The 15,592-nt window shown below is 28.6% G+C and overlaps 1 protein-coding gene across 1 annotated transcript in view; it reads left to right on the top strand.

The window, feature by feature from the left end:
* The first annotated feature begins 51 nt into the window (after positions 1-51).
* The window catches only part of LOC140670927 (b(0,+)-type amino acid transporter 1), a 32,185-nt gene continuing 16,644 nt past the window's right edge, over positions 52-15,592 (top strand). Inside the window, exon 1 of the mRNA XM_072901808.1 lies at positions 52-493. Coding sequence (XP_072757909.1) covers positions 469-493 — 25 coding nt within the window. The 5' untranslated portion in view covers positions 52-468. The remainder of the gene's footprint in view (positions 494-15,592) is intronic.

Here is a 15,592-nt window from a genome sequence, read left to right as displayed (position 1 = left end):
CCCTCGTGTCGCCTATCATCCCTGTGGTTCTAGTAGACCTCACCTCCGACGAACGCCCAGTAAAGCGCGAGAGCTCGGTGAAGGAGTATCGTAGAGAGTGACACTTTGACAGAGATATCAGCGATTATCTATTAAGAAAGAAAAAGAAAAGGATATTTTTGGGGAAAAAAGATCCTTAGAGATCTCCCTTGATGCATAAATAGGATCCAGCATCGCGTGGGAGCGAACACTACTGAAAAATCAAGACAAAAGGAAAAGAGACGGCAAGGACCGGTTCCGGAAGGGCAGAGGTCGACGAAAGGGAGGAAGGAGCAGGAGTACGAGTAAAGGACGAGGACGACGAAGCGTGGAAGGATAGCAGCAGCTGCGTAAGGCGCGAAACGGCGGTGGTTGCATTGAAAAGTAGCGGCGTGGTGTCATGAGAGGCGGTCTCACGGTCCGCCCTTCTTATCGGTCCCTCCAAGAGTCATGCATGTCGCGCCCCTCAAACGAGGTAAGTGCGTATTAATCGCCGGAACCAACTCTCTACGGGTTCGTACGGGGTTGCTCGCGATGATGAAGAGCCGGTTGCATCAAAGTTTAAATAGTAATATTTTTGGCCTTTTGCTTTTCGAAAGGAAAGATTGAGATTTAAATCGGTTAATTAATTAATAAATTAATAGAAAAAAATTAATATATTTTTTCTCTATACCTGTCTCACAGATAGGACCATGATGCAATCGACTATAAAAAAATTGAATTTGCAATTACAAGATTAACCCTTTGAATCACAGTGGGTCACCCAGAGACCTACCTTTTTTTTCGTAGTTTTTTATTGTTTCAATTACTTTTTTATCAACAAATACCGGATTTTTTGTTTCTACAGAATCTCTAGAACATCAATAAGTGTAAAAAAATATGAACATTCATTAATTGTTAATTGCAAAAATACCATATATAAACAAACAGTCAAAATTAGTACTTTTTACGAAAAAATGCATTTTCTACTAATCTATTATGACAATAAATACGGCAATTTTTTTATAATCTTAGTACACTCTAAAGTATTTTTCAGAATTTTTTTAGAATTTTCCACCGTGTTGTTTTTGTTAAATCCTCCTTTTATTGATAAAAAAATATATAAAAAACAATATTTTCTGTTCTAAATTGAAAGTAAAGTTGTATTCTTTTTTAAATTTTTTCTCTGAAGGTTTTTTTAGATCGCAGAATCTGAATCTAAAGGAAAACAAATTTAATTTCCAAAATTTAATATAGGGATTCAATATGGCAGAAGTAAAATTTTGAAAATCTCCATATTGGATCCGCCTTCTTAAATTTTGAAAATCTGACAACGGATTCATAATCAGCGACCCCAAAAACCCTTATATATATCAAATTTTAGAAAATACTGACAATTAGAAAAATTTGTGACTCAAAGGGTTAATAAAGCTCTCACGTGACACAATTTTTAAAATTTGTGGGCTAATAAAAGAGCCAGAATACAGGTTGGTAATGTGTAAGTTGCAGAGGAAATTAATTTTTCTCTGAAGCTAATTAATTATTGTATACAGAGCACTAATTTTTCTTGGTTCTATATCAAGTCTAACAAGTAAATCTCAATTCGAGATTCAATTTTAATAAAGCTTTTTGCTCCTTAAAAAGCGTACAAGAATAATAAATGAAGTCGCTAAATCGTGAAATTGAATTTATCCTATTATTATTTACTGTAGCTTTCGTGTCTAGTTCAATTCCGCGCGCGGAAACTTGAAGAATTTAATATATAATAATTTCTTCTTTGAAAGAAAATTAAATTGGCTAATAATATTTGTTCTCAAATTTCTGAAAAAGGAGATTAGATAATTGCGCTCTAAACTTTTTTCGATTAATGGTCGCACATTTTGCCGATATACTCGCGTTGTTTGTAATGGAAATAGTATTGCTCTTTCTCGTTATTCTTCACGTTAATTAAAACTGAAATAAAAAATTTCAAAATTTAGGAATAATAAATAGAAACTATATTTTAAATATTATTCTTTCTTACACTATATTTCTATAATATTATTATTGTGAATTATATGTATAGTAGACAAGAGCAAAAAATGAATTAAATTATAGTTATAAATCAATCAAATAATTATTAATCGATTCATTGATAAAATCAATTCGTATTATTTAAATAATTTATTGTTCAATCATATGGTGTATAATATCTGCTAACCTTTTCGTTGAAAAATTTATAACTTTGTTACACGTCGAGTTTGTGAGTAAACAGATAGAATTATTTATTAAACATTGCGTGTTATATGCATCATATTATCGGAAATTAATATTCGATTATTATACAAAGTTGCTATACATAATTTCGATTGGCAATTTATCTTTCGGAAACGAGATTAATTTTTGTCCAGAGAAGATCTTTCTTTAATCAATAGGACAAGTAACTTCCGCTGAAATAATTATTTAATAAAAATTTTAAATAAGATTTAAAAAAAATGCTTACAGTCTATCAAATGTAATAAATAAATAAAACAAACGTAATAAAAAGAAATCATTCGCGCATCTTTATTTGAAAGTCGAAATCAATCGCAATTAAATCTTCTTCCTTTATCTAAAAATAGCAATGGAAAACGAAAATATTCTTGCAAGACTATTTATTCTTATCATACAGATTTAGAATATCTTGCATCTTATATGAATATTGTCCCCGAGGCAATACTATCTCAGTTCTGAGAATATTGTCTGAGATTAAGGAGACATTCTGCGAATATAATCAGGCCTATTAGCGTTGTAGAAAGGAAAAAAAGTGCACTTGTGTTCTAGATTTATAGTGAGAGAGAGAGAGAGAGAGAGAGAGAGAGAGAGAGAGAGAGAGACAAAAGAGAGGGAAAAAATTTGATTATAAAATAATTCTATTACATACATATTTTTCAGATATATTTTTATATTTCAGGATATATTTTCTTTCTTATTTCGCATTTCAATACCAATGACGCATAAGTAACGATAATCTTTTTTTGATTCTAACATTAAGAAGGATATTAGGGGTATTCTTATTAATTATAAAACATGAGGAGTAGTTGAAGGTCAGTGGGAAATACATTGAAAGTAGAAAATGTTCTTTACGATCGATGAAAACGGTATCTTTGCACAAACGTTCCATGCGAAAATATTTAAGTTTAATATGGTCAGTGAAAAAAAATATTTTGGTTTCCATTTCATATGAAAAAAGATATTTACAATTTAATATTTTTTTCATAAATATTGAAATTTTTGATAGAATATATTACGAATTTATGATATGAAAGAGATTATATTAAGAAAATCCACAAAAAGGATTCTCCTACAAGAGATTCAGAAAATATTATTTTTAATAATTATTATTTCTAAACTAAACGTACAATAAAAATAAAATTTAATTCAAATAAGTTAAATTTAAAAATAAGAATTAACGAAAATAAAATCCAAATATAAATGTCATTTTTAAGTCAGTTTGTTTCATTTTTTAAATGTAAGTTGGAAAATATTTATTTAGAAAATGCAAATTTTAGAATCTTTGAGAATCGAAAGAAAGTGAAGAACATGGGTCTTTCTTTTATGGTTTTGTATCTTAATCTCTTTGCAAATACTTTTGGGAACCGAACCGAATTGAGCTTGCAATCGAAGACATTGAGTGTTTCCTGTTGAACGCACTTGGATGACACGTTACGAAAAACCTGTTGGTCGTCCTCGTGGTCGAAATGTTGTGTGCCAAGAAGATGTGTCCGGCAGTTACACTCTCAAGAGCCCAAGTCTCGAGATGTTTGCTAATTATAAACGTTTCGCCGCCAAACCGCTTATTTCTTCTGTCAATGAAGACCAAGTTTTACGAGGCGTGACTCGGAGGAGTTCACAGCTGTCAATCACTTTTAGATGCGATATCATTGTGGGACACTGCACATTGTATCTTACACCTAAACTTTTTATTCGAGAGAATTTTTTTTAGCCAAGAGAGAGAGAGAGAGAGAGAGAGAGAGAGAGAGAGCGCGAGAAGGAAAACATAATCGGACGAAATATAATCAAATCGACAGTTGGAGTAATGATTAAATAAGTAATTTTAATAATAATAGTTACAATCACAGCAATTATAAAACTAGGGCTTGAAATGAAAAAGTCATCGATAGTGATTGAATTATCAATAATCAATTGAAAAAATGGCAGTTTTCAATCAAAATTTGTATTTGTTAATTAATCAAAAAAATTTTAGTTATTTACAAATAAAAATTAAATTTGTGTTTTTGCAATGTTACTATTTTTTATTTTAAACATTTCTTTTTTATTTCTATTTTAATTATTTATTTGTCAATTATTAATTATAAATACACACACACATATATATGTATGTATAGTAATTGATGGATTTCTGTGGCAATGCCAGGCGAAGATTGACTTCGAAAAATTGCATCTCTAAGTTTATTTTACGATCAATTGTCCGAGATGAGACTTGATGTTAACGATGATATACTTTCTATTTAACCCTTTCGTGACATCGTCATCTTATGATGATAAACGATCTGATGTCATACAAATGTCATAAATTGTCTTCTGTGTGAATTGCAAAAGACATTAAATCGTTGCAGGAAAAAAAAACACAAGAGTACTAATTATTATATATATATATATTGATAAAAAATTATATAATTATAAAAAACTAACAAAATTTTGAGAAGAATTTAATTTTCGAATAATTTGTTTATCATTAATCTTTTTGCGTGATATTAATAAGCTAATAATATAATAATCCTATATTAATACCTGTTTGATATTAATAGCATAATATGTGATACTATGATTATATTAATAATCGATAAAAAGAGGCTACTATTAAGGGGAAACATCGCGTTATGATCAGACAGACTAGAATCTGAACGGGGAACGTAGTCGATATCGCGAGACACGATAATACGAAATCGGATGAAGCTCCAGCTTGAGGATTACACCGGATATACCTGATATAATGATCATCGCGTCAAAATTATCGACCGCTTTCTCACGACTGTTGCAGCGTAATTGTTGCAAGCGTGTTTAACGTGCGATAAAGTCAAGCGTCCACTTGCGAGGGCCGCTTAATTCGCGATTAATCAGCAATGGAATGATAACAATGCTATCACGCTCTCATACCTAACGTGCCTCATATCCTCTTATTTACTTTGGAATTCATCTATTACAATTCACCATTAACGAGCACAAATTTAAGATGCATCGTTACATTTTGGTAATAAATTCATATATATAGACTACGCAAAAAAATTAAAGGGCCACTTTCTTCCATATAAAAAAGGCGAATTTTCAAATAATTGCAACTTGCTTCAAATTAATTGGAATAAAATCAATAAAAAAGCGTTTCAAAGCTTCAAGTTTCTAGTTTTCGAATCTTTAAATGAATTTCAATTCTTCCTATTTGTTACAAAATTATATTGTAAAAAAGCGACGTCTGCCGATTGAATAAATTTTTCAAAAGTTTTTTTAAGAATACCGAATTAAACAAAAAATTCTAGCACGATCTCATTAATTGGGCGTTAAAGAGCAGAGTTGGAATTGCTTTTTTAATTATTATTGTACGATCATTTTTTCACTAGTTATAAGCGTTCAAAGTCAATAGCTCGATTTTCCTTTAATAATGAATATCTCGGCGAAAAAAAATCATGGAACACATTCGTTAAAAAAAGAAATTAAACCTAAAACTCTGCTCTTTAACACCCAATTAATGAAATCGTGCTAGGATTTTTTTTCTAATTTGGTATTTTTGAAGAAGCTTTTGAAAAATTTGTTCAATCGACGGACGTCGCTTTCTTACAATGTAACTTTGTAACGAATAGAAAGAATTGAAATTTATTTAAAGATTCTAAAACTAGAAACTTGAAGCTTTGAAACGGTTTTTTATTGATCTTATTTCAATTATTTTTAAAAAAGTTGCAACTACTTGAAAATTGGCCTTTTAATTTTTTTGCGTAGTGTATATGAAAATAATATTTTCGTATCGGAATAATTTCACACGTCATACCTTTTACTTTATACTTCAATTAAATATTTTATAATTATATATATATTCTAATCAGAATAATATATTAAACTTTTGCTTTTTTGAAATATAATTGATAAATTAATAAAAATTAGATAGATTAATAAAAATTGATAAAAAGATAAAACTGGTAAAGACATTGTTACTATATTGCTAGAGTTACTCGGTCATAATAAGTTTTGCAAGTTTACACATATTCAACTTGATTATAACGTGAAGACTCGTTTTATCCGCATACGTGACCTCTTGCCTACCAGGAATAGATCTGTGATGTCATTCAAAGTAAAGCTCTCTTTTTACGTCAACGCAGGTGCTTTCCCGATAATGTTAATGGATTTTACTGTTTACGTCCCGCGACTTTCGCCATGAAACTTCCTAATCGCGACAAATGGATTAATGCCAATATTTCTCGACCCCCGGCCAATGTTATCCACGTGTCTTATCGACTATGTCAGATTCGATTTTTTATGCACCTGAGAAAAATCAGGTGCATATTCTAAATAAAAAATTATACAAGACTTTCCACTTTGATGTACAAAATTAAGAAGTAGAGAATTAATTTATATTTTTAAAATTGACGTTATAATTTGCCTTATATAGTTCTTAGTTCTCTATTGGGTTCAATATCCTTTTTCGAGAAGAATAGTTATAGAATATTTTTAGTATCCACTGGAATACCTTAAAATATACATTATACCGATTAAAGTATATTATTATATTATATTATATTATTAAACATTAAGTAGTCGACACAAAAATAACACGTACATTAATAAAATTTTTTTAATTGTTTAACATAATAAAAATTCTGCGACTACTTAAATGCATATTATATGACTGATGAAAGGCGGAATTTATTACTGCCACAAAATACAACTGTTAACTAGTGTTATACACGTAATTTAGTTCGTCAACACCTCGTACAAAAAAACATTTCACCTCCGACTGTATCCATTATGACCAGCCTTGCTTAGATTTCATCTCTCGACGAGACGCATAGAGTGCTGTCGACTATTGTACGCTACTTTATTTAGCTTATCCATTGATGAAAAGCGACGCGTGCATGAGTTTGCGTGTAGAGAATGATTGGCTTAAACGGAACGTCGTACACTTCTCTTTCATCGTCACTTATTCTTTCTCCTTTTCTCTTTCTCACATCTCACGCCGATTAAAACTTGTTGAAGAATTTTATTTGTGGCCGGCTTTAGCACGTCGCATGACCATTTCGAAATGTTAAAAATAAGTTCGTGATCGCCCACGTAGGCAAATATTTGATACGGATCGAATTAAATTGCATAAATAAAGAGAGAGAGATATAACGTCAAAGTCAGAAGTCTTTGAATCATCCACGTGAATTTTATTTGCGCAATTCGCCAGGTGAGAATTGGGTAATCGAATTTAGTATTAAATTACGTACAACAATCATGTGGTGATTTGATGCGTCAGCAAAAAGCCTGTCACTTCAGGTTACAATTACGAATTAATAAATAGTAAATTATATAAATAGTAAAATATGTCAAAAGTTTTTAACGATTAATTTATTATAATAGCTCTAAAATCATTTAAATTATTTTACAAGAATTACAAAATTATTTTATAAGAATTACAAAAATATATTTTATTTTGTTTATATACAATATATATATATATATATATATATATATATATATATATATATATATGAGTAGGTAAATATAAATGTCAAAATGTGAAGAATAGGATATACTATTTTTTTTGCAAATGCGTGTAAGTCGTTGCGACGCAACAGCCAACTTATTCATCGCGTAATTGCTACGAGTACATTAACACATTCGTGAGGCGATACGTAGGCGCATAAGCGACGAAGGATCAAGCAAATCGATTTCACCTCATTCGCGTTTAATGTTCCTGACACACGTAACAAAGTGTGGATATTTTTGAAACGCATCGGCGAAACAGAAGAGAGGATGCCGCGTGTGCTCCAGAATTTCTCTCTCTTTCTCTCTTTGGTGTTCCTCTGATTTCACGAGATGACGCAATCCCACACAGCCTCCTCCGCATTTACTCTCACATTATATAATCGCCCTAAAAAGGATAAAAAATGAGATAAGAGGGATTTATAATTTATTCGTGACAAGTTTTAACAGATCAACAATTTTAATTGGAATATTAATATATCAGAAGGATTAGAAGCCAGGTAGCACATGTTCGTTTTCTAAACGTTTTCTAAATCCAATATTTTTTAACCGTCAAGCACCAATAAGAAACATGTTTCAACAGAAACATTTTTAAAATCATGGTTTAAGAAACGTATTTTTTACGTTTCTATAAATAGAACAAAAATTAATTTTTTAATTCAAAATTATATATATACACATTATTAAGACTGTACTTATTAAGACGATCCTCAGATAGCACAGAAAATTAAAAGATGACGAAAAGATGTCTTTTTTAAGTTATCTTTCTGACAAGGCTAAAAGATGTCTAAAAGAATATCTTTCTACCTACAAAAAAAGTAATTTTTTAAAATATGTCTTCTAAAAGTCATAATTAATTTTAATCGACGAAAAGATATCTTTTTGATCATCTTTTCGACAAGACAAAAAAGATCTATTTTATAATATATGTGTTCCTTTGTTTGCCGCTACGTGGCGTGTTCAAACTTAACTATAACTCGTATTCAAGTTTTCATAACATGCATATAAAGCCTAAAAGAACAGGTACTAAAAGTATAATTTAAATTATGTTTTTTTTGTCAGTTTGACTTGTGATGTAATCTCGACAAGAGATTCAGAACATGATGAAAATAGATCGATTATATTCATATATGCATTATTTTATTGAATTTGTGAATAAACAAATTTTTCACAAATAAAGAAAAAAAAACTGTATTTTGACAGTTTCTTAAACGTTTTTTTTGTTAGAAAATGACGTTTCCCTTAACGCCTTTTAAGTAAACATTTTAACCAATCAGAAACGTTTTTAAAAGCCGGTTCTAAAACGTTTGCAGAAACATTTGTGAAACGTTTTTGAAACAAATATGTGCTACTTGGGATAGTATTAGTAAATTTATAAATAAAGATTTTTTGTGAATAGAAATTTCTTTTAATTTCCAAATAGTGCATTAATGTGTACGAATTAATTATACAGAATGTCTGATCATAATACTTCGTTTTTTCTCGAGTCTTTACACGGTTTAGATAGTTATGACTTATGATACTTTTCTGTTGATTATAATCGATCGCATCAACTGTGCAATTTTAAACTTTCAACAGAATTTCAAGGTTTCAAATTTAGTTATTTATCAATATTGACACTTGAAAGTTTATTGGAATAATGTTATTTTTCTCCTTTCTTTGTGATATTGAAAAACAAATTTATCTCAAATTTTGCAGGAAAATTTTATTCTTTTCTATCTTATTCTGGATTTTTCTGTGGAGATATTGTAAATTCTTAATGGAGAAATTATTGTATGTTTTTTTTTTTTATTTTTGAGACAACATGCTTTTATGTCGCGGAAAAGACTCTTGAATGGGAAATACTAAAGAGACAGGTTATACGATCATTTATGCGTATCGATCGATAGAAGGCGAAACGAATAAAGTAGCGAATAATGCAACTAACACCCGCGGTCATCGTTAAAGCAGGGTATCGAATTGCGAAACAAAGGTTATTTTAAAAAAAAAATTATATTTTTGACGTAGTATTTTTTTACATAATAAATAACTCGATATTCGAATGATATCTTGTTATTATTGGCTACCAAAAAGTTACCATGTTTCAATTCGTCCACGTGTATTCTTTTCTGTTCATGCGAGAATATCTGTAATTACGCATTTAAAGTTAAAATAATTTACATAAATTCTTAGAATATATTCAACTACGTTTGTAATTTAATGAAATGTCATAATAATTGTCATATTTTCGAGCAATTCAAATTCGCACAATTAATAAAATTAATCGTAAAGTGTTAAGAAATATCATGAAAAACGAGGATTACATATATTTATATATTCTGTTTTTATGCATTATTTATCAGTTTAAATAATAATGAAATTATTGTTATATTTATTTTTTAATTATACTAGAACATATAAATTAAGATATTTGTGAAAATTATGCATTTACAAAATTTAAAAATAAATGCTGTATATTAGGATAATTCTTCTATTGTAAGAAATTGAATTAGAAGACGTGACGTAATTTTAAGCGTGATATGCATAATGCAACGCGCATACAACAGATTTATAGTACCGAGTTGAAACAACCTTCTGAATAGATTTACAGCGAAATCTTTAAAAAGAAATATTTGCACACTGTAGAATATGTCCCGAACGTCAATATGAGGAATTTAACACAAATCTTGTTAATTAACGCGATGTGTAATACATTTTTCGCTTTAACGAATAAATTATGATAATTATACAATTTGGCACCAATTAACATTAATTAAATATATTTATAAGTTTACTTTTGAAAGAATATAATTTTGTGGCAGAAATATTTCCACTTCGAAGTTAAGTTGATTGTTCTGCAAACGACAAGGAATTTGCTTTGACATTATATATGCAAATAATCTTATCTTTTAAAAGGAAATCAGTCATAAGTTCCTTTAACTTACAATTAGTTTGCAAATTGAGATTATTGTTCGCATTAAAAAAAATGTAATATTTACGTAAAGTATTTATATAAAATGTTATATGTTTAAGTTAATAGTTTTTTACACAAGTGGATGAGAAGTTAACAGAGATATGTGATAAAAAATTTTTTTTTAAAAGAAACCTAATATTTTTCTTAATATTAGATAAATACTAAAGAATTTTATTATATACTATTAATTTATGTATTTTAATATTAATTAATATTTACAGTAGTATTATTGCTCGTTCTTTATTAAGTACAGCCGTTATAATATTGGTATATTTTTTATTAATCCTAATAATAAATATTTTTTCGTTTGTACAACATATTGTATATTATATATGTATTTTCTTTGAAATTCTATAAAATTTGAAAGACATTAAATTTTTTTTTTGTTTGAGCTATAATATTTTTTGTGCAACATTTTTACATCGTGTTTCCATTGATGCAAATCATATTATTACGTAATCTGCATAGATAATAACTACGTTTCGATCGTTTCTGATTCGTTTTTTGTTCATTAATCCAGTCTGATCGCGCGAATTATACAAAAAATTATATCGAATAAAAAATGACCCAAATAGGAAGTGGCCTTTATAATCGCACTAATGCGAATTATTCTCGCATGGGAATAACGAAGTCCGCTGAGAATTGCAGTTAGAAATGTCTTATATCTTTCTCATATACGAGATGCCCCAGAAGTATTCTGAATATTTTATCTTTCTCTATTAAAATTAAGAGTATACATTAAAAGAAAAAAGAGATTAATTATAAAAATTGTACGAAAATTGAAAATTATTTTCCAACAAGATTTACTATCTCTAGAAGTAATTCTTATCAAGGAATAGCATAAATTCTTCTCTGTTATCCTTTTTCATTAAATTAGAATTTCAACCAAATTTCTAATTTCTTATAAAATTTTGTATAATAATCTTTCTATAACATCAAAATAAATTTATTCATGCTTGTATAATATATATATATTTTATGTAGTGTTTTCTAATTATATTATCTGTTCTAAAATGTAATTTTTCTTTAAAAGAATAGCATTTTTGCCTATTCACCTTCGCAAGTTATATTATAAGAGTTACTATTCTCAACTTATCTTCGTTTAATTTCCACTTCTATATGAAAGACGATAAGATGAATACATATAACAACACGACATTTTTTCAATGACGAAGATTTCTTACGATCTACGTGGCCTTGTTCATGAAATGCACACAATAATAATTCGCTTTCCGACACCTCCGCAAACGAGAATCATTCCGCACGCGCTTCAAATTAAGGCCAATTGGATCATTGTAACACTTTACGATGAATGGTTATGGTTATTAATGCAATTTGACCTGTGACAGCGTGTTAATATTGCGAAACACGTGTCATTTTTTAACCTGATATCTCTCGAAATATAACGAAGTTACACGATAAAATTGTAATATTATCTACGTTAAAATTATTATTTGATCTAATTGAATCTAAAACAATACGGTTAATTGATCGTTTGCAAATTTCTATTATTAATTAATTCACACATTTAATCATTTTTACTATTGCAGAGAGAAAGAGAGAGAGAGAGAGAGAGAGAGAATCTTTAAAAGCAAAATAAAAAAAAAAAGAAAATTTAAAAGAAAAGTTAAAAATTAGAACGAGAATTTCCATTTTAATTTAAAAGGTATATACAGTCTTGGTTAGAAGAAATTGGCACTCTTAAATTTTCCGTATTTCTTATTTTGTTGACAGTATATAAATACTAAAAAGATTAAAAAATTTTTAAGAACTATCGATAGCACTTTAAAGCTAAAATTTCAAGCTTTAAAATTGTTTTTTTTTTTTTATTTTTCGCCAAATATCAACATGTCTGAAAAATACAGATTTATAGTTTCAAAATTATGTATCTTGACCAAAAAAAATTGTAGAAAAATTAAAAAAAAAGTATTTTGTAGGCAAAATGTAGTTTATGGAACTTGACTTAAATTTTTCGAAAGAAATTTTTGTATCGAGTTGCCAAGTGTTAAAAATACCAATTTTAAAAGACAAAACAAAATGTTTTTTAAAGTACACAACAAGGAAAGTACAAAAATTTTTTTAATTACCGATAGCAACCTTAATGCGTTATTAGTACATTAAAAAATTTTTATATATTTTCCTTATTTTGTGCTTTAAAAAAGAATTGTTTTGTTTCTTAAAATTTTATTGTACTTTTAACACTCTGCAGGTCGGTAAAAAAATTTCTCTCGATAAATTTAAGTCAAAATTCCATAAACTACAACATTTTGCCTACAAAATGCTTTTTTAAACTTTCCTAAATTTTTTTGCCCAAGATACATAATTTTGAAACTGAATCTGTGTTTTTGAGACATGTCGATACTCGGCGAAAAATTAAAAAAACATTTTGAAGCTTGAAATTTTAGCTTTAAAGTGCTATCAATAGTTTTTTTAATCTTTTTAGTATTTATATACTGTTAACAAAATAAGAAATACGGAAAATTTAAGGATGCCTAATACTTTTGACCATGGCTGTACATCTACCATTAAAAATTAAATATATATTCTATGAAACTCATTACATATGTATTATTCTTTTTCGTAGTTAACCTAAAAATATATTATATAATTAATTTTAGATCATTTTTTATGTAATATTTGCCAGCGACTTTTAATAAAGTATGATATAACTGAACATATATACATGTGAGTAATTAAAATATTAAGTAGTAACGTCGTGTTATAATTAGACATGAAATTCGGCAAAAACATAATGAAAACATATTTTAATAGACTTTTTTAAATTTATTTAATATAATATTTATTGTATTTAATTTTTAAGTATGATTATTAATGTAATTAAATATAATACACACACACAGACACTTGTTCTTTGCCTGATAAAGACTCATCTAATTGCAAGTTACTTAATTAAATAATATAAAATTAATTTAAATGCATCTCTTGAAACTTCTTAAGTGTTTAATGTTCTTTCTGACAATTGTTAATTTTTACATTTAGATATGCTGAATTCGATAAATTAGATTCACTTTGTTTATTTGTTGATATCCTATTTTTACTGACGGCGCCATCGAGACCGGCTAATGAACTATATTACTTCGACATGTGTTGATGAACGCCATCCAATCAGTTATTTTGTTGTCGCATGTGTGCTACCGTATCGGGTTGCTGCTTCGCAGAATTTTGTAACTCAATCTAATCTAATTCGCGTCACATTGACACGAAGAACAATAATAAGCCGCGACAAGTCGGCTGGAATCATCAGCTTTCGCATCACTGTCGTCCTCATCATCGTCTTCGTCGTCGTTTAAAATCGTTAAAGGCGTATGCACGAATAACAACGATGCATCGTCGGCAATTACATCGTTAAACAATACACTGTAATATCGGTCACTTTTAAATGAGCCTGGATTACGAGGCTGTGTGACGTTGCGATGATGACAACGACTAGAAGGAGTTACGACGCAATTTCCAGTTTGTCACTTGCCGATGATAAATCTCGCGTTGCGGCGGAATTGAAAATTGCTCACGTCATTGATCGAAAATTAATCAATGCAATGAAAATCTGACGATGTATTTTTTAATGAATATTCAATGAAAAAGTATGTGCTATTTTTAACTCTGTAAGAAAGTTTTATTTGTCAAAATATTACATAACGCATCAACAAGTCCAAGATATATCTTATATATAAAGTATTTTCGATTTAGTTTCGTTTAAAAACTCATGCTGACATGACGTGTCTCGTTGTTTGTGTTTATCTCAAATTTAATAACCGTTGATTTTAACTAAGTGACATATTTAATTGTTCCATAATTAAGTTCTACTTTTAAACATGTCCCATTGGATTCTTTCTTTTCTTTCTTAATTTACGTTTACACTTGAAAAGGACCACAACCATATGGTCGAAACGTCGTGTGAATAAATTGAATGATTTTGGCTAGTCAGGTCGTTTTAATTAACCCGTTGTTTATAATTAAATACTAGCGACTTTAATCTCTAACTTATAATAAAGTATTTTTCAGAATTTTTTTAGAATTTATATAAGATATATCTCATCTCTTATTCTGATTCACTTCTTAACCCTTTGAGTCACGAATTTTTCTAATTGTCAGTATTTTTTAAAATTTGGTATATAAGGGTTTTTGTGGTCGCTGATTACGAATCCGTTGTCAGATTTTCAAAATTCAAGATGGCGGATCCAATATGGCAGACGAAATTTTACTTCCGCCATATTGGATCCCTATATTAAATTTTGGAAATTAAATTTTTTTTCCTTTAGATTCAGACTCTGCGATCTAAAAAAACCTTCAGAGAAAAAATTTAAAAAAGAATACAACTATTACTTTCAATTTAGAACAGAAAATATTGTTTTTTTATATATTTTTTATCAAAAAAAGGAGGATTTAACAAAAACAACACGGTGGAAAGTTCTAAAATAATTCTGAAAAATACTTTAGAGTGTACTAAGATTATAAAAAATTTGCCGTATTTTTTGTCATAATAGATTAGTAGAAAATGCATTTTTTCATAAAAAAAAGTACTAATTTTGACTGTTTGTTTATATATGGTATTTTTGCAATTAACAATTAATGACTGTTCATATTTTTTTTACACTTATTGATGTTCTAGAAACTCTGTAGAAACAAAAAATCTGGTATTTGTTGATAAAAAAGTAGTTAAAACAATAAAAAACTACGAAAAAAAAGGTGGGTTTCTAGGTGACCCGTTGTGACTCAAAGGGTTAATATTATTAATTATTAAATGCAACTACATTCTTCGCGAGTAGAGCTCCGGAAAACATCGAAATAAATTATATTAGGAGCTTAATTTTTCGGACTTTTTTTTAAGATTATTGAAAAATTAATCTTTTTTGCGTTTTATACATGTTTTTATTGATTTAAATTATTAAATGTTAGTACGTCAAT

The sequence above is a fragment of the Anoplolepis gracilipes genome, chromosome 11 (assembly GCF_047496725.1).
Source record: "Anoplolepis gracilipes chromosome 11, ASM4749672v1, whole genome shotgun sequence".
NCBI classification, from domain to species: domain Eukaryota; kingdom Metazoa; phylum Arthropoda; class Insecta; order Hymenoptera; family Formicidae; genus Anoplolepis; species Anoplolepis gracilipes.
This window is presented reverse-complemented; position numbering and strand designations above follow the sequence as displayed.